At 53.9% G+C, this 19558-nt stretch overlaps 1 protein-coding gene across 1 annotated transcript; it reads left to right on the top strand.

Annotated features, from left to right (window-relative positions):
* The first annotated feature begins 43 nt into the window (after positions 1-43).
* GGT5 (gamma-glutamyltransferase 5) lies at positions 44-17783 on the top strand. Its single transcript, XM_066365500.1, has 13 exons — positions 44-136; positions 462-646; positions 9657-9787; positions 10098-10193; positions 10691-10886; positions 11509-11666; positions 12202-12348; positions 13211-13347; positions 13691-13881; positions 14321-14427; positions 14618-14736; positions 14874-14984; positions 17003-17783. Exons 2-13 carry the CDS (start codon positions 474-476, stop codon positions 17147-17149), a joined length of 1713 nt encoding a protein of 570 aa, XP_066221597.1. The 5' UTR covers positions 44-136; positions 462-473; the 3' UTR covers positions 17150-17783.
* The last annotated feature ends 1775 nt before the right edge of the window (positions 17784-19558 follow it).

Raw genomic sequence — 19558 nt, 5'->3', positions numbered from 1 at the left:
CCTGCCTCCTGGCCTCATGCCAGGACCAAGAGTAGGAGCTGAAAACTGGAAGTTAAGGCATGTGGCCAGCTCTTCCCGCCGTAGCAAGCACTTGCGGAGGGCAGTAGCCCCACTGCCACAAGCCTTCTGTCTGTCTGTCCGTATACCCGTCTGTCCGTACACCCTCCTGTCCGCTTGGTTGCCTGCTGTTTGTCTCTAAACCTTTCTGTCTGTCCATATGTAATTCCACCTCTGTCCAGTTGTCTGTCTGACGGTCCCTCTCTTGCTCCCCTCTCTCTAGCTGTCTAGCCTGTCTGTCAATCTATTTGTCTGTCTCTGCTCCCATCTTTTTGTCTATCTGTCCAATCATCCGTGAGTCCATCTGCAAATTGTCTTGTCCATTCAGCCACGCAACCATCTGTGCATCTGTCTGTCCACTGGCCTGTCTGACCACCTGCATCCCCTCTCCCTCTTCCCCCCAGGGCTGCAGAGCCATGGCCCAGGGCCGTGGGGCTACATTCGTCATGGTGCTGCTGGGGTTGGGGCTGGCCCTGGCCATCATCGTGTCTGCTGTGCTCCTCTCTCGCCACCATGCCCCTTGTGGCCCCCAGGCCTTTGCCCATGCTGCAGTCGCCACTGACTCCAAGGTCTGCTCGGACATTGGACGGTAAGTACAAGGTGGGCAGTGCCGGCCCCTCCCAGAGAGTTTGTGACCAGTAGTGAGTGTGAAGATGCATGTGTCGCATGGGCGCCAGGTGGCTTTGGGCTCCAGCTGGGAAGCAGCCTCGGGGCCCTCGCACAGAGCAGGCAGTGGGCATGTGCCTGGGATGGATGTGGGTTTGGGGACAATGACTGTGTGGGAAGAGAAGAGATAGTATGTGAGTCTATTCCTAGTTCCAGGGCTCAGGAGGCTCAGAGAAGGCACTGCCACAGTGTCACTGGTCTGGCCCAGGCTGATCCTAATGACCAATGCTGGCCCTTCAGAGAGGTCATGCCAGTTCTACAAGGCTGGGCCTTCTCCCAAGGGCGTGAGCGAGGGGTTTGGGGGGTTTCGTATATGAATAGTGGCCAGACGGGGTGCACTCAGTGCTGTCCAGGGTCTGTCTCCCACGTTGGCCTGGGACCCGGGGAACCCTCGCTGCAGGCACCTCGTCCCCCACAGCCCCCTCCCTGTGTTAGGGCCTGGAGCTGGGCCAGGAGTGGGTGGAGTAATTTTCTGATGATGGCAGGATGGGTCCAGGGGACAGTGGAGAGGGACCACAGCTGGCTTTTGTGATCCTTTTCCAGGAAGCCCGGGCCATGGGAGGCTTCTGCTACCCACCGGGGCGGGACATGGCAGGATGCCCCTCCTGCCTGCCTCCCCACCCCTGCTGGTTGGGTGGGCTTCCTGGAATATGTCTCATGGCCATTGTCAGGATCAAGCAAGCTTTACAAAGCAAAAGGGACTGTCACAGAGCAAGGGGGAGTGTGGCCATGTCTCTGCCCAAGCCACCACCGGCCAATGGTATCCATTCCCCCTTTGTCTCAGCTTCACCCTTCCTGCATGCTTCCTTCTTCTGCCTCATTCATTCGCCTTTTCATTCATTCCTTCCTCCCTTCATCTGTCTGTCTGTCCCTGTCCTCCCCATCCTGACCTGGTCTTCTGAGCTCTTCTCTGGGCTTCCTGTCCCCTCTCTCGGGGCTCCTTATAGGGTGACAATGGTGGAGGGTAGCTGCTCAGGGACAAGTGGGGAGCAGGCTGCTCTGTCTCCCCAGGGGCTTCCACGGAGGAGTGGGCCCCCCATGCTCATAAGAACATATAGAGGTGCCACGCCCACCTGAACCCACAGTTGTCAAGATGCAAACCCAACCAGGGGCCTCAGGCCCCAGAGACCACTGATGGGAACACAGGCCCCAGGACTGGGGGCTGCTGCCACTTGTCTCTGAGGGTGTTTGGGCCTGCTGTGTCTCCCTGAGTCTTGTCTGGGGCCTCCATGACGTGCCCCACTGTGCACATGAGAGTCGGGTGTTGGGGCTCTCTCCCTCAATGAGGAGGGCAATGTGGTTTCTCCCCAGTGTTTGTGTACTTACCAAACAGCACTCACCGCTTCCTGTTCTTGTTTTAAGAAGCCAGGAGTGGGAGGGATCCTGGAACTGCCGCCAGCTGCTGTGGAACAGGGAGGGGGTCATGCACTGCCTCCGCGGGGGCTGATCTGGGCGCAGCCCGCAGCCCGCAGCCCACCCTCCCCCTCCCTCCTGTCCCCGCTGCCCCACCGCCCTCTCCTCTCACCAGCAGGGCCTCCCAAACCCCAGCTCCTTCTACCCTATTAGCACCAGGTTTTCTCCTTTTGGGCTGGGCCTTCTGCTGCAGCCGGAGCCCCTGGGGGAGGGGTCTTTTCTTTTTAAATTATTTATTTAAAAAATATATTAAAAATTTTTTTTTTTATTTGAGAGAGAAACATCCATTTGTAGTTCTTATTTATGCATTCATTGGTTGATTCTTACATGTGCCCTGACCAGGGATCAAACCCACAATCTTAGCACATTGGAACAATGTTCTAACTAACTGAGCTACCTGGCTAGGAACCTAGGAGAGGGCTGTTACAGTTTATATGAGTGAGGACCCGGTACCATACCTCATGGACATACAATAGATGCACAGTGACAATGAGGTCTCTGCTTCTCTGGCCTGTCATTTCCCAGTGTTATGTCCCAGTGTGTCAGGCTTGTGTGCACACTGGGTGTCCTGGAGCTCTGAGTAAGTGTCTTCTAGGGGAATGGTGAGCTTCAGAGTTATTGGTGTCTCTTAGGCTTTGTGATTCAGAAATGCCTGCCTTCCCACCAGATCCTCAGAGGGAGGATTCACTGTTCCTCCCTAGATCCAGTGGGATTCATTACTCTGCTTGATTTGTGAGGAAACTAGGCCTGCAGAGAAGGGACCTGCCTCATGTCACAGAGCAAGCTGGCCCAGCTGGGACCACCATTCTCTGATGCCCTGCAGGAGTTGAAACTCTCCAGGGAGGCTGGAGGGTTGGGGCCTTCCTGGAGCCTTCACCCCACACGATGAACCTCAATGCCTGCCTGGCCTCCAAGCTTGGCCTGTAAAGGCCAGAGCTTTCCTGGTCAAGTGAGTAGTTGTAGAGGAGGCTGAGGGGGCTCGGAGTGCTCACCCTCTGGGGTATTGGAGTGTGGGCCTGCACTGGGTTGGGGGTGGGTGGAATGATGACAGTCCTGAGAGTTGGGCCTTGTCAGCTGCTCCAAATCAATGCAGGGGTCTGTGTGTTACATTCTCAATGAATGCAAAGGAGAGCAGGGACTCGAGACACGCTGCCGCAACCTCTGAGCCTCAGTTTTCCTATCTGGGAAATGGGAATCATGCCAGCACTTCCCTTAATGAGGGGACGTGGAGCCTGCCTGGCCCACAGGAAGTGGTGTCTTGATGGTAGCCATTCTGACCACTAACTGTTAGAGTGGCTTGGACTGAACATGGGTTGGATCTCATGGGGTTAGGGCCCAGGGTTAGAGCAGATGACCCTACTGTGGGGAAGGCTCAGAGGGAATTAGGGTGTGGTCCCACCTCTTCCTCCCCTCCCAGCCCCTATGACCCTCCTGGCTCTCTGTACTCCTGGCCAAGTCACCAGAAAATTATTGCATTTCCTCCCCTCTGGGGCTCAGGAGGAAATGACCTGTGTACCTGGGCACTGTGCACCGCAGGTGTGAGTGTGCGTGTTGGAGTGGATGTGTGGCAGCAGCCTCCTGGATCCTTGAGGACAGGCATGTTAGAAAGTTGTCATTGACATCCAGTCAAGATGTGGTATAGGTACCTGACCAGGTGGTGGCACAGTGGATAGAGCGTCGGACTGGGATGCCAAGGACCCAGGTTCGATGCCCTGAGGTCGCCAGCTTGAGCGTGGGCTCATCTGGTTTGAGCAAAAGCTCACCAGCTTGGACCCAAGGTCGCTGGCTCAAGCAAGGGGTCACTCGGTCTGCTGTAGCCTCCCGGTCAAGGCACATATGAGAAAGCAATCAATGAACAACTAAGGTGTTGCAACGAAAAACTAATGATTGATGCTTCTCATCTCTCTCTGTTCCTGTCTGTCTGTCCCTATCTATCCCTCTCTCTGACTCTCTCTCTGTCTCTGTAAAAAAAAAAAAAAAAGATGTGGTGTAGGTAAATGCAGTACTTGCATCCTCCCACAACCATATCAGAATTACAACTAAACTACAAACAACTATTTCACAACCACCTGAAATCTAGCCAAATAGAAGTCCTACAACTAGGGATTTAAAGAAGAAGCCACGGCCTAGCGTGCGGAGGACCCGGGTTCGATTCCCGGCCAGGGCACATAGGAGAAGCGCCCATTTGCTTCTCCACCCCTCCGCCGCGCTTTCCTCTCTGTCTCTCTCTTCCCCTCCCGCAGCCAAGGCTCCATTGGAGCAAAGATGGCCCGGGCGCTGGGCATGGCTCTGTGGCCTCTGCCTCAGGCGCTAGAGTGGCTCTGGTCGCAATATGGCGACGCCCAGGATGGGCAGAGCATCGCCCCCTGGGGGGCAGAGCACCGCCCCTGGTGGGTGTGCCGGGTGGATCCCGGTCGGGCGCATGCGGGAGTCTGTCTGACTGTCTCTTCCTGTTTCCAGCTTCAGAAAAATGAAAAAAAAAAAAAAAAATAAAAAAAAAATAAAAAAAAAATAAAGAAGAAGCCACATCAAGACTGGTAGGAGGGATAGAGATACAGGACGTGCTGACCCCACACCCATGTGCGGCAAATAAAAATTGGGAAGTTTATTGGCTGCAAAGTTCCCCCTGAGGAGCAAGGAGTCTTAGCCGCATCCCAGGCTCCCCAGCCTAGGGCTCCAGTGCCAGGAAGAGAAGTCTCCATAACCTCTGGCTGAGGCTGAGGAAGACAGAGGGCTCTGGAGTCCCAAGCATTCCTCTTAAAGGGCCCATGCACAAACTTACTCTGACTCACTTGCTCCGCTCCAGCCCTGGGATAGCAGTTTGAGAGGCACAGAGACTTATAGGCAGGAACTCAATTGTCTGGCGTCATGGTGAGAGCTTAGGCGGCAGCTTTCTCCCAGAGAAACGTGCTGTCAGTGACCTTTGTTCCTTTGATGAGCCCTCCCCCACAGAGCTGGAAGATAGGTGCCATATCTGAGACTCCATCAACCTGGCTCACGCTGTTTGCCCCACCCTGGTGATTTCCTGAGACTCTGCCCCACCAATCTTATGGACCCACCCAAGCTGTCTCCAGTGGCTTTTCCATATGAACGACCTATCTTGGCTTGTGCTTCAGACTTTCCTGAAACCTCTCAAACAAGCAACATCTGGCCTCAGGTGCCTCGTACCTCTTGCTAAGTGGCCCCAGGCCTGGCTCTAGCAGCAGCTGACCATGGTTCACAATTTGACCTCTCCTGGACGCCTCTAAGCCCCATACCAGTAGCAGCCATCTGCAAATTGCTTTGTAGCTCATGCCGGGTGGTCCTGGGCAGAACACAAGCAATGGCTGACCTGGCTTGCACCCCGAGGAGGCCCCTGAGCCAGTGCACCTGGTAGACAGCTTCAGACCACATCGAAGCACCACCCAACCACTTCCACAGTGACACACTCAAGGGGTGGACTCAGCAGGCACCAGAGCCCTGCTAAGTAAGTCTTGCTGTGTGAGGTGGGTCCCTGCACAGCTGATCTTCCATGGTGGTCGGTGGTGGCAGCCAGTTCTTGCAGCAGATCAGGCTGGGGATAAATCCCTCCCTTTGATGGGCCAACAGCAGTCAAGGTTCAATTACAACAGGAGAGTGTACACAGCCCACATGGCATGGGGATGAGGGAGGTGCACCTAGAATGCCCAGCTTGGGTGATTGGGAAGGCTGTGCCACTGGACCCTACAGGACACCTACTATATTAGGCAATTCTACCAAGCCTGGGAGACATAGCAGCTCTATTTAATACATAGAAAAAAAACACAGAAAGGCTGCCAAAATGAGGAGACAAAGAAACCATGTCCCAAATGAAAGAACAAAACCATACTCCAGAAAAAAGACTAAACAAAACTAAGACAACCAATCTACTAGATACAGAGTTCAAAACATTGGTTATAGGCCCTGGCCAGTTGGCTCAGTGGTAGAGCATCAGCCTGGCATGTGGAAGTCCTGGGTTCGATTCCCAGTCAGGGCACACAGGAGAAGCACCCACTTGCTTCTCCACCCTTTCCCCCTCTCCTTTCTCTCTATGTCTCTCTTCCCCTCCCGCAGCCAAGGCTCCATTGGAGCAAAGTTGGCCTGGGTGCTGAGGATGGCCTCCACCTCAGGCACTAGAATGGCTCCAGTTGCAATGGAGCAATGCCTCAGATGGGCAGAGCATCGCCCCCTGATGTGCTTGCCAGGTGAATCCTGGTCGGGCGCATGTGGGAGTCTGTCTCTCTGCCTCCCCAGTTCTCACTTCAGAAAAATACAAACAAACAAAACAAAACAAAACAAAAAAACACATTGGTCATAAAGATGTTCAGTGAACTTAAGGGAAGAGAAGTTGAACTTACAACTTCAACAACATAAAAAAGAACCAGTCAGAAGTAAAAGATACACTAACTGAAATAAAGAATAATTTACGGGGGCCCTGACCAATAGCTCAGTTGGTTAGAGCATCATCCTAAAGCACAGAGGCTGCAGGTTTGACCTCCGGTGAGGACACATACAGGAACAGATAGATCGATGTTCCTATCTCTTTCTCACTCTCTCCCTTTCTCTCTTGCTAAAATCAATCAGTAACATTTTAAAAACAACAACAACAACAACAACAACAACAAAAAAGCCCAGAAACCCAATCAGAACAGCAAAAAGAAAAAAAAATCCAAAAAATGAAGATACTATAAGGAGCCTGTGAGACAACTTCAAGCATACCAACATTAGCATCAAGGGGTGCCAGAAGGCGAGAGAGAACAAAAAATTGAAGACCTACTTAAAAAAATAATAACAGAAAACTTCCTTGCCTGACCTGTGGTGGTGCAGTGGATAAAGCATCAACCTGGAATGCTGAGGTCACCAGTTTGAAAGCCTGAGCTTGCCTGGTCAAGGCACATATAGGAGTTGATGCTTCCTGCTCCTCCCCCCTACTCTCTCTCTCCTCTCTCAAAAGTGAATAAATAAAATTTTAGAAAAAGGAGCCTGACCAGATGGTGGCACAGTGGATAGAGTGTCGGACTGGGATACCGAGGACCCAGGTTCGAGACCCTGAGGTTGCAGCTTGAGCGCGGGCTCATCTGGTTTGAGTAAAAGCTCACCAGCTTGGACCCAAGGTCACTGGCTCCAGCAAGGGGTTACTCGGTCTGCTGAAGGCCCACAGTCAAGGCACATATGAGAAAGCAATCAATGAACAACTAAGGTGTCACAACGAAAAACTAATGATTGATGCTTCTCATCTCTCCGTTTCCGTCTATCCCTCTCTCTGACTCTCTCTCTGTCTCTAAAAAAAAAATTTTTTTTAGAAAAAGGAAAGAAAACTTCCTTAACATGGTGAAAGAAATAGACATACAAATCCAGGAAGTACAGAGTCCCAAACAAGAAGAACCCAAAGAGGCCCACACCAAGACACATCATAGTTAAGTGCAAAAGGTTAAAGATAACGAGAGAATCTTAAAAACAGCAAGAGAAAAGCAGTTAGTTACCCACAAGGGACCTCCCATAAGACTGTCAGCTGATTTTTCCAAAGAAAGTTTGCAGTCTAGAAGGGATTGGCAAGAAATATTCAAAATGATAAAAAGCAAGAACCTACAATCAAGATTATTCTACCCAGCAAAACTATCATTTAGAATTGAAGGACATAAAAGAGCTTCCTGGACAAGGAAAAGCTGAAGGAATTTATCACCATCAAGCCAGTAGTATTATTACATGAAATATTAAAGGGTCTGAAAAAAAAGATTAAAATATATAAACAATAAAATGGCAACAAGTACATATCTATTAACAAATGAGTCTAAAAAAACCCCCCAAATAAACAAAGAACGGAAGCAGACTCATAGATACAGAGAACATTTTGATGGTTGCCAGAGGGGAAGGGAGTTGTGGGGATGGGTGAGAAAGATGAAGAGATTAAGAGTACAAATTGGGCCTGACCAGGCGGTGGTGCAGTGGATAGAGGTTTGGACTGGGATGTGGAGGACCCAGGTTTGAGACCCCGAGGTCACCAGCTTGAGCGTGGGCTCATCTGGTTTGAGCAAAAGCTCACCAGCTTGGACCCAAGGTCGCTGGCTCAAGCAAGGGGTTACTCGATCTGCTGTAGCCCCCTGGTCAAGGCACATATGAGAAAGCAATCAATGAACTAAGGTGCCACAATGAAAAGCTAATGATTGATGCTTCTCATCTCTCTTCGTTCCTGTCTGTCTATCCCTATCTATCCCTCTTTCTGATTCCCTCTCTGTCTCTTCAAAAAAAAAAAAAAAAGAGTGCAAATTGGTCTAACTTATGGTGACACAGTAGATAAAGCTTCAACCTGGAACACTGAGGTCATGGGTTTGAAACCCTGGGCTTGCCTGGTCAAGGCACATACAATAAGCAATCAATGAACAACTAAAGTGAAGCAACTATAAGTAGATACTTACTCCCATGCCCTTTATTTTTTTATTTATTTATTTTACAGAGACAGAGAGAGAGTCAGAGAGAGATAGGGACAGACAGGAATGAAGAGAGACGAGAAGCATCGATCATCAGTTTTTCTTTTTCTTTTTTTTATATTTTATTTATTGATTTTTAGAGAGAGGAGAGAGAGAGAGAGAGAGAGAAGGGGGAGGAGCAGGAAGCATCAACTCCTATATGTGCCTTGACTAGGCAAGCCCAAGGTTTCGAACCGGCAACTTTAGTGTTCCAGGTCGATGCTTTATCCCACTGCGCCACCACAGGTCAGGCCAATCATCAATTTTTCATTGTGACACCTTAGTTGTTCATTGATTGCTTTCTCATATGTGCCTTGACCGTGGGCCTTCAGCAGACTGAGCAACCCCTTGCTCAAGCCAGCGACCTTGGGTTCAAGCTGGTGAGCTCTGCTCAAACCAGATGAGTCCATGCTCAAACTGGTGACCTCGGGGTCTTGAACCTGGGTCCTTGGCATCCCAGTCCGACACTCTATCCACTGTGCCACCACCTGTTCAGGCATCCCCTGCCTTTTAAAATCAATAAATAGGCCTGACCTGTGGTGGCGCAGTGGATAAAGCGTCGACCTGGAAATGCTGAGGTCGCTGGTTCGAAACCCTGGGCTTGCCTGGTCAAGGCACATATGGGAGTTGATGCTTCCAGCTCCTCCCCCCTTCTCTCTCTCTATGTCTCTCTCCTCTCTCTCTCTCTCTCTCTCTCTCTCTCTCTCCCTCTCTCTCCCTCTCTTTCTCCTCTCTAAAAATGAATAAATAAAAAAAAAATTAAAAAAAAAATCAATAAATAAAATCTTTAAGAGGCCCTGGCCGGTTGCTCAGTGGATAGAGCATTGGCCAAGTGTGCAGATGTCCTGGGTTCTATCCCTTGTCAGGGCACACATGAGGAGCAACGTGTGAGTGGCTGGACTTGACAGGACAGCCTGGTCTGGTCTCTGATGGTTTGACGGCAACAGATGGGCCACCTGCCCATCACCATTCCCCAGTGATTGCCAGCTGAGCAAGTCCAGGTAGGGAAGTCGGAGCAAGGGAGCTGGGCTCCTTACTCTGTGCCGTGTCTTCTAGAGGCATCCTCCAGCAGCAGGGCTCACCCGTGGATGCCACCATCGCAGCCCTCATCTGTACCAGCATTGTCAACCCCCAGAGCATGGGCTTGGGCGGAGGGGTCATCTTCACCATCTACAATGCAACCACAGGTGCATCCATATGGGACCCCCATGGGGAGGACGGGCTGAGCACAAGCATGGACATCAAGGTGCTTGGCCCAAGGGTCCGGCCAAGCTTGTTCTGCCCATGCCCCTTCCCTGGTTTTCTTGGTGCCTCCTACTGCCCCCCCCCCCACCTCACCTTCATAGCAGGTCCTATCCCTAAGTAACATAATACAGATAGGGAACTTAGGGCACCCAGAACAGGGCTAGGGATGTCTGAGAAAGATCATGGTGTGGGCCAAGGCTGGGCAGCCACAAAAGTGCCCTTGATCATTTGCGTGCCCTGCCCTGACTCCAGGGAAGGTGGAGGTCATCAATGCCAGGGAGACGGTGCCCGCCAGCCACATCCAGGGTCTGCTGGACCGCTGTGAGCAGGCCCAACCATTGGGCACAGGTGAGGCCTCAGGAGGGGCCACTAGGGCTGACCAGAACACCCCTGAATAGGCAACATGCCTCATGGACAGGCTGAGACACCTTGGCACTGGGGGACAGCAGCTGGGGGTGGGGAGCCCCCACAGAAGTCCTGACCTGCTGGAGTTGGGAGAGTATTCTGAGGGGAAGAGCTCTCTGAGTAGGGAGGGATGATCTAAGCAGAAAAATCAGCCTGGGCAAAGGTTGGAGGATTCAGTGGAGATGGGTTGTGGAGATGGGAGGTGCTGGGACCAGTTTGTGCTGGGCTCCATGCTCCTGGCTGGGGACTGTGTGCAGAGGACAGTGGGCAACCACGGGGGGCTTGAGTCAGCTCCCTCTGGCTGCCATGGCTAGGGAGCAAGGCTGGTGGGGCCAAGTGTGGGGGTGCTGGAGAACCCTGGGACAGGCCTGGAAGTCCCAGGGCTGAGGGCAGAGCAGGGTAGCATGCGGGCTGGAGCAAAACACTGCCATGCCCTGCAGGGGCCCAGTGGATAGGCGTGCCTGGGGAGCTCCGCGGCTATGCCGAGGCCCACCGCCGCCATGGCCGCCTGCCCTGGGTGCAGCTGTTCCAGCCCACCATCAAGCTGCTCCGTGGGGGCTACCGCATGCCTCTCATCCTCAATCAGTTCCTGAACAACAGCTTCCTCCGCCCTTTCTTGACAGCCTCCTCCCTGAGGTGAGTGCTGCTGCTGCCTGGGTTGGGCGTGCTGCAAGGACCCCTTCTCAGCTCCCGGGTTCAGGCTGTGGTCTGTCTGAGCCCGGCCCCCACGCAGGCTCCACCTGAGCCCCTGATGACTGACCCTGTGTGGGTACTGGGGGGCCTTGCATGGCCGGCACTTCTCTGTCTCATTTCAGACCTCTGGGCTCCATGTGGCAAAACCTAATGGACGGGCTCAGGCCAGAGGGAGTTTGTGCCCAAGTGATGGAACAAGGGTGTGGATTTGGGCTTTGCCCTCCTCTCACTCTGTCTGGGCTGGCAGAAGGGCTTTGGCCACCCCCGTGCCCAACCTGCCAGCCCACCGACCAAGCTCTCCCAGGGGCATAGGGAGGACAGGCCTTGGGTGGACACAAGCCTGACCAGGGAGAGTGTCCTCCTTGGGCAGGGTGATGAATGAGGGGAGAGGAATCAGCCCCACTTTATCCTAGAGAATCTGACCCCTCAATATCTACCCCAACCTCTCGGGTGTCCGGACCAAAACTGCCTCCCTATAGGGACCCAAGGACGCTGAGACAGCCCTTGCAAGTGTGTGGCTGCTCTTGGGGCCTGGGCCCACCCTGAGGCTGTCCGCCATTCCCAGGCAGCTCTTCTTCAATGGGACAGAACCCCTGAGGCCTCAGGACCCATTCCCCTGGCCTGCGTTGGCTGCCACCCTGGAGACCGTGGCCAGCGAAGGCGCAGAGGTCTTCTACACAGGGAGGCTGGGCCGGACATTGCTGGAGGACATTGCCAAGGAAGGTGAGCCACACTGAGGTCCCACAGCACCCCTCCCACACCCTGCCAGACAAAGGGCCAGGTTCTGGACACGGCGTCTGAGGACAGGCTCTTCTCCAGACCCCGAGGAAGTGCCAACTGCTCCCAGGGCGTGGAGAGGCTGTGTGCCCTGTCTCGCCCACTGCCAGCCTCAGTGAACCTGCCGTCAAGGCCCTCAAGGAGCAGAGGCCCTGTGGGTTAAGGCCACCAGAGGAAAGTTATTGGTGGCCATGGTGGGCCTGGAGTCGGCCACCCTCACAGTTTCCCAGAGGCCAGCTGCCTCTCCCATCTTCCCCTCCTCCCCCCCTCCCCCCAAGCTGCCTGCCTGGGGTCCCTGTCCACCGTCCCTTCCGGCTCTAGGGCCCTGCCCTGACACCACTGTCCGCAGACGCACCCTCACCCCTCTTGGTCTAGAAGGCTAGAGGACAAGGGGAGTCCCACTGTGTGATCAGGGACCAGTGGCTGTCACTCTCCACCTGTTTCCCCATCTGTAAATGGAGCTTTCTCGGTCTCACTGCAGGCAGCCAGCTGACCATGCAGGACCTGGCATCATTCCAGCCCGAGGTGGTGGACGCCCTGGAGATGCCCCTGGGGGACTACACCCTGTACTCGCCGCCGCCACCTGCAGGGGGTGCTATTCTCAGCTTCATCCTCAATGTGCTCAAAGGTGAGGCCCCCAGGCGTCCTGCCCTGCTGGGAACCTGAACCCCAAGGTCAGCTGTGCCCTTGGGCAGCCATTGCCTTTTCCAGCTAAGACATGGAAGACAGGGGTTGTAGAAATGGGTCGAGACAGTGTGTTCTAGAGCTGGCCTAGGGGCTTTGCTGAAGGGTCTGACATCATCCAGCACTGAGCCTTCCCCGCCTTCTAGTCCCAGAGTACTGGAGCAGTAGGCTCCACAGCTGGTGAGCTGCCCATCTAGTGTACACACCCTGTGAGGCCAGGCCTGGCCTGTTGAAGCCTACAGGGTGGTGAGGGGGATCCTGGCCGTGTCCTGGGCTGGGCCGCCCAAGGCTGACTGTATTTGTACCCTGGGATGCTTGAACAAATGACCACAAACCCAGTGGTTTAAATAAACAGGTATTTATTCTCTCATAGTCCTGGAAGCCAGATGTTCAAAATCAAGATTGTCGGCCAGTTCATGTTTTCTCTGTGGGCTTTGGGGACTCGGGGGGAGAATCCATTCTTTGCTCCCCCTGGCTCCTGGTACCTGCCAGCATTCTCAGGCTTGTGGCTGCATCACCCCTGTCTCCATCTCTGTGGTTATATGGCCTCCTCTCCTTTGTGTCTGTTTTATAAGGTTACATGTGATTACATTTAGAGCCCATCCGGATAATCCAGGATAATCTGCTTCTCTCAAGATCCTTAATGTAATCACACATTTTGCCATATAAGGTAATATTCACTCTTCTGCCATATATGGTAGCAGTCACAGGTTCTGGGGATTAAGACATGGACAGATCTTTTTTGGGAGGTCCAACATTCAACCCACTCCACAGGGTGACCCCCACCTCTGCCACGCCCTCTGCAGGGTTCAACTTTTCAGCAGAGTCGGTGGCCAGGCCTGAGGGGCGTGTGAACTTGTACCATCACCTCGTGGAAACATTCAAGTTTGCTGGAGGGTTGAGGTGGCGGCTGTGGGACCCTCGAAGCCACCCAGAAGTCCAGGTGAGGTGGCCTGGGCTAGCCCAGGGCTCAGCATGGAGGGAGGGTTGGGCAGTGGACTGTTTGACTGTCCAGGTGAGGCTGGAGGGATGTGTATGTGGTTGGTTCTAGAGCAGGGCTGCCCAAGGCAGGGAGGGTGCAGCAGGTCAGGGCACTGGAAGAGGCCCTAGAGTGGCAGGGACAGGAGGGTACGGGTGCCACCAAATCTCAGACGACCTGGAGGGTGAGCATGGGTTAGCCTGAGCTCAAGTGAGGACAGACTGGAGAGGTCCCCACAAGGGGGCCCTCTGCTCTGTGAGCCCCACCTGGTCTGTCACTTACCCCGTCAACTGACTGCCCACCCCAGAATGCCACCCAGGACCTGCTGGGGGAAGCTCTGGCCCAGAACATTCGCCGGCAGATTGACTCCCGGGGTGACCACCAGCTCAGCCACTATAACCTGGCCGGGCCCTGGGGCCATAGGATGGGCACAGCCCACGTGTCCGTGCTGGGGGAGGATGGCAGCGCCGTGGCTGCCACCAGCACCATCAACACTCCGTGCGTGTGCCCTGGAGGCAGGCAGGCAGGCCCCACTCATTTGTCCCCTGGACCTGAGTCTTCCCTGCCATCCCTGCCCACCCTGGTCTCCCAACACCCTGGCCTCTCCTTGGTTGGCTCCCTGGGGCAGCACCTTGCTTTTCCTAGTTTTTCTTCCTCTCTGTCAAGAGGGGTTCTACGCCCCTGATATCTCTGGCTGAAAAAGCTGCCGCTGGGTGACTTTGAGCCAGGACTCACCCAGGGATGGGCCTTACCCAGAAGGACACCCTGATGGGGCGCATGGGTAGATCTTCAGGGGTGGTGCCAGGGATAAATAGTGGCTCCAGCATGCTGGAGAGCAGCCACTAAAACGAGAGGCTTCCGGAAGGCTGGGGAGTGGGCCTGTATGCCAGGGAGCTTGTGGCCTGAGCTGAGGCCCCGCCTGCCCGCCCACCTGCAGCTTTGGAGCGATGGTATACTCACCGCGCACAGGTGTCATCCTCAACAATGAACTCCTAGACCTCTGCTGGAGGCGCCAGCCTGGCTCCCGTGTCACCCTTCCACCTGGTGAGCGTGGGGCCCCCCCAGCAAGAGGAAGGCAGGCTGAGTGGGTGCTGCCTGGTGGCCCCGGGAGCAGCCACCCCAACTCGCCCAGCCACAGTTTGTGAGGTGGTGAATGGAGACAGAGCTGGAGGGGGGCGTCCTGCAGGGCACTGGCTCAGAAGCCAGGCTGCTGGTGACCTCATCTGGCCTCCAGTTCCAGGTGAGCGGCCCCCATCATCCATGGTCCCCTCCATCTTGGTCAACAAAGCCCAGGGATCAAAGTTGGTGATCGGGGGTGCTGGTGGGGAGCTCATCATCTCTGCTGTGGTCCAGGTGAGTCTGGGGCTCCTGGCAGGAACATCCAGCTCTCTCGGCAGCCCTGTTGTCCTGCTCTCCTGCGGGCACAGAGGGGTTGGTGGGGGTGGCTGGTGCCCCCTCCCTCCCTCCCTATGTCCTCCTTCTCTTCTCAGGCCATCATGAACAAACTATGGCTTGGCTTTGACCTGGGAGCAGCCATTGCAGCCCCCATCTTGCATGTGAATGACAAGGGTGAGGTGGAGTACGAACCCAGTTTCAGCCAGGTGAGGCCGTGGTCTGCGCCACCTCTAGGCAGGATGACTCAGTTAATACCACTCAAAGCCCCGATGGGTCTCTGCTACTGAGTGTCTTAGGCCTGACACACTTCAGCTTTGGGCACCATCAGGAGTTGAGAAGTTCAGTGAAGGAGGCACAAGGCCAGTCTCATGGCCTCCAAGGCATACAACAGGGTGTTGTCCATGCTTCTTCCAGGCCGAGCACCTTAGCACCTTGGTCCCTGCTCGGTCCGTGCATTTCTCTCCAGAGCCAGTTTTCCTGGCCGTGGCCTCTTGGATTCTCTCTCATGATGATCTGTTTACTCATGTGATTTGCAGCTTTTCTGTGCAAGTTTATTTGTAAGTTTGTTAGTCCCTTGAGAGTTGCAGAGGAATTGAGACATCAGGGGCCACATTGGTGCTGGTTCTTACAAACATTTCTCGGTTCCCCTACACAAGCAGGTCCCAGAACTGAATTCTACCTCACCTCCACTCCCCACCCCAGCCGAGGGTCAGATTTCTCAACGTTTCCCTGGGCTGGCAGGTGGCTTTTGCTAGGGCCTAATTCAAAACACTGGCAGCTTTTCAATGCTCTAAGCTTCATGCTTGAGGTCAGTTCAACCAGCAGGATCCTCAAAGTGGCCTTTCCTGTTATGAGCCTCTCATGGCCCTTAGAACTCTCTAGTAATCATGGAGGGAGAGGCATTGAGCCCAAAAGGATGTGTCATCCCTGAGAACCTTGGTCTGTCACCCTGGAGACTAGACCTCAGCCCATCAGGCTCAAACTCTGAGTCCAAGGCCTTTCCACCCTGTTTAGGGTTCTTCCCATGTAAGTACATGGGGTTTCTCTCAGGGCTCATCCTCTTAGGCCCTTCTCCTTGACCTTGACTGGATGGAGATCCTTACTCTGTGAACACAATTCTCTGAGGATCTTGGATTCTGAGAATTCAGAGATGAGAGCCTGGAATCCAAGATCCTCAGCTCCCTTGAAGGGTCAGGGTGTTGGCCTTGCAGATCTAGGTCCTTCCATGGAGAAATTCTTAGACTCTGAGTGGAGACCCTGAGTCTCCAAGGTCCTCCATGCAAAGTCCCTGAGGCTGAAGCCAAGAGAGTCTTTGTTCTTCAGGGCCTTGGAGTTTGGCGTGTCGACCATAAGGAATAGAATTTCTGAGAACTGCAAGGCCTGCTGTGGCCATGGCCATTGGATGTTGGCCCTCAAGTATAAGGACATTGGAAAATTAGTGTGTTGGGCAGGGGAAGCATGAAGCACTCCGAAGACCTCACCCTGCCAGCAGCTCAGGGTGCCATGGTCTCACCGGGACCTCAGGTCGAAGGCCCTGGTCCTGAGGATTGTAGAGAACGTAAAGGTATCTGGAGGTCTAGAATCTAGGGTCTTGGTCAGCTAAGGTCCTTGGACTCTCAGTCCAAAATAATAACTGGAAATGTGTGGCTGGAGTAGCACAGGTCCCTCCACTCCAGGATTTATGCCCCTTTACAGACTGATGAATGTGCGGGGACTGTAACCCTGAGGCAAGGCCCTCAGTGTCTTCGAATCCAGTACCCAGGTCCCTGCTACCCTCACGTTCCACATGCTCAGCGCCTCAGACCTGAGTGTCGAGGACCCAGTGCTCCAAGCAACCTCACCCTCAGGGACCACTGGTGCCTTTAGCCTGGGGGTCAGTGTCCTTGGACTTGTGGGAAAAGATTGCAGAGCAAATGGCGTTTGAAGCTTTGTGTCTGAGGGTCCTGGTGTCCTCAGATTCAGGACAGAAATGAGCATCCATCTTAAGCTCCTTGTGACCTGGGTGATGTCTCCCCACCATGATTCTCCTTTAGGGCCTTTTGAGTGGGAAGTGTAGGCTCCATGCCCTGCAGATGAGACTTCACCCAGTGACCTCCCGTCATCCCCTAGCCCACCCAGTCCTGCCTCCTCCGTCGGGCTTCTCAGGTTCCTGCCTGCACCTTGTCCCCTGTGGAGACAGATCTCAGCTGCCCTCACCTATGAGCTGGTCTTCTCTCCTCTCTAGGAGGTGCAGGAGGGGCTCCAGCACCGGGGCCAGAGCCAGACCAGGAGGCTTTTCTTCCTGAACGTGGTCCAGGCTGTGTCCCAGGACGGGGCCTGTGTGTATGCTGCCGCGGACCCAAGGAAGGGTGGGGAGGCCACAGGCTACTGAGGAGGCCGCTCCTGAGAGCTGGGATCTGGCCCAGCGTCAGTGTGTGGCCCAGGCTGGCCGTGGCTGTGACTGTGAGACTGAGCGTTCTGACAGGATCTGGACCCTTTGGCTGGGGAGTCAGCCTGGGGTTGCAAGAGGTGTGGACAGCACGGCAGACAGGGGCTGAGCCCTCCTCAGAGCTTCTGGTGGTCCTGCCCTGGCCCCTCTATCCTTCTGCAGCCTCTCACCCACGATGTGGCCCATCCTCCCCCTCTGACCTTGTTCTTCATCTGTATTTCCTCCACTTGAATATTTTTTTAATTGATTTTTAAGAGAGGGGTTGGGGGGAGAAGCAGGAAGTAGTTGCTTCCCATATGTGCCTTGAGTGGGCAAAACCAGGGTTTTGAACCAGCAAACTCAGCATTCCAGGTCAATGCTCTATCCACTGTGCCACCACAGGCCAGGCCAGGCCAGTTTAAGATTAAAGAGCCTCATTCAGGATTGAAGTGAGGGAGAGGACCCTCAGAATGCAAACAAAGCCCTAGCCAGGTAGCTCAGTTGGTTAGAGCATCATTCTGATACACCAAAGTTGCAGGTTCAATACCTGGTCAGGGCACATATAAGAATCAACCAATGAATGCATATTTAAGTGGAACAACAATATGATATTTTTATCTTTCTGTCTCCCTTCCTCTCCCTAAAATCAATCAATAAAATTTTTTTTTAAAAGAAAGCATTTGTACTTGTTCCTGTAGTCTTTTGCAATGCATCATCATAGAAATGGGGAAACAGAGGCAGCTGGACCCATCTTGGCCACTCTTGGACAGAAACAACACCCCACCATTTGTTCGGGCTCCAAAATGTGACTGCCTGGGGCCACTTTGGGGGGGGGTGACACAGAGGAGTATGGCCTGGGGGTCCTTGGCCAAGGCCTGTCTCTGAATCTTGCCTTCTGTGCCAGGAAAATGTTGGCTGCAGGAACACCTAAGACCCCAGCCCAGCCCACAGCTCCAGCAGCCCATGTTCTCACCCCTGGCACTGCTGACATTTTGGGCAATGTGTTCTTTGTTGGGAGGCTGTCCCCACATTGTAAGATATTGAGCAGCATCCCTGGCTGCTACTGGCTAGTTGCAACATCCTCCCACCCCTCATCCCTGCCAGCCAGTCACCAAATTGCCCTTGACTGAGAAGTGCTGCTCTGAACTGATCAGCCCCCAACCACCATGAATGGGTGTGCAGCTGCCGGGTGTGCGCCCTCACTGGGGGGCCTCGCTAGACTGACCTGGGCGCCCGACCCACACTGGTTCCTGAGAGCGTCGTGCTTTCCCTTTTCACCCCAAACGTCCCTTGGGGGCATGCATCCACCTGGCAGGGCGGAAGAGCAGCATCAATGTTATCAGGGAATCAGGCCTGGAGCAGGTCTGCCTCAGGCCGGCCAGCTGGTAGTGTGTGGGCTCTTGTCATTGTGCAAGAAGGATTTCACAACAGAAGTCCAGGTGATTTTGAGAGTATGTTTATTATAGCTGGGGACGGTGTAATGAAGGAGGGGCTTAGGAGAGAAGAAGCAACGGGAGAGAACACAGGGCTGCTTTGGCTTACAGGAAATTCAGAGAAAAAGGGGACCCTGGAGGCAAGTTCGGGAGGATTAGCTTGGGATGAGCTGCTGCTGCTCGCTGCTCCCCTTGCAAAAGAAAGCCTTGGGCATGCTCTAGCAGGGGTCCCCAAACTTTTTACACAGGGGCCAGTTCACTGTCCCTCAGACCATTAGAGGGCTGCCACATACAGTACTCCATTACACTGACCACCAATGAAAGAAGTGCCCCTTCCGGAAGTTCAGTGGGGGCTGCATAAATGGCCTCAGGGGGCCGCATGTGGCCCTTGGGCCATAGTTTGGGGATGCCTGCTAGAGAGAGTCTTGAGGCTTTTATTTATTTATTTATTTATTTTTTACAGAGACAGAGAGTGAATTAGAGAGAGGGATAGACAGGGACAGACAGACAGGAACCGAGAGATGTAGTTTTTCGTTGTGTGTTGCAACACCTTAGTTGTTCATTGATTGCTTTCTCATATGTGCCTTGACCGCGGGCCTTCAGCAGACCGAGTAACCCCTTGCTCGAGTCAGCGACCTTGGGTTCAAGCTGGTGGGCTTTTGCTTAAACCAGATGAGCCCGTGCTCAAGTTGGTGAGTTTGGAGTCTCGAACCTGGGTCCTCTGTATCCCAGTTCAACACTCTATCCACTGCGCCACCGCCTGGTCAGGCTCTTGAGGCTTTTTATCTTTGTTTAGCCGCTGGGAATCCTAGCGGCAGCTCAGGGGAGGGTTTTAATAGAATATTCATTAGCTTTCCAGGTGTGTTCTTCCATATGCTGTTTTATTAAACTGTGTGTAAGGTGTCAGAATTATTTTCTGGTTAGTTTTATTTATTAAAGA

Source organism: Saccopteryx leptura, chromosome 2, assembly GCF_036850995.1.
Source record: "Saccopteryx leptura isolate mSacLep1 chromosome 2, mSacLep1_pri_phased_curated, whole genome shotgun sequence".
NCBI lineage: Eukaryota > Metazoa > Chordata > Mammalia > Chiroptera > Emballonuridae > Saccopteryx > Saccopteryx leptura.
Note: the sequence above shows the minus strand (reverse complement) of the source record. Positions and strands in the feature narration are given on the sequence as shown.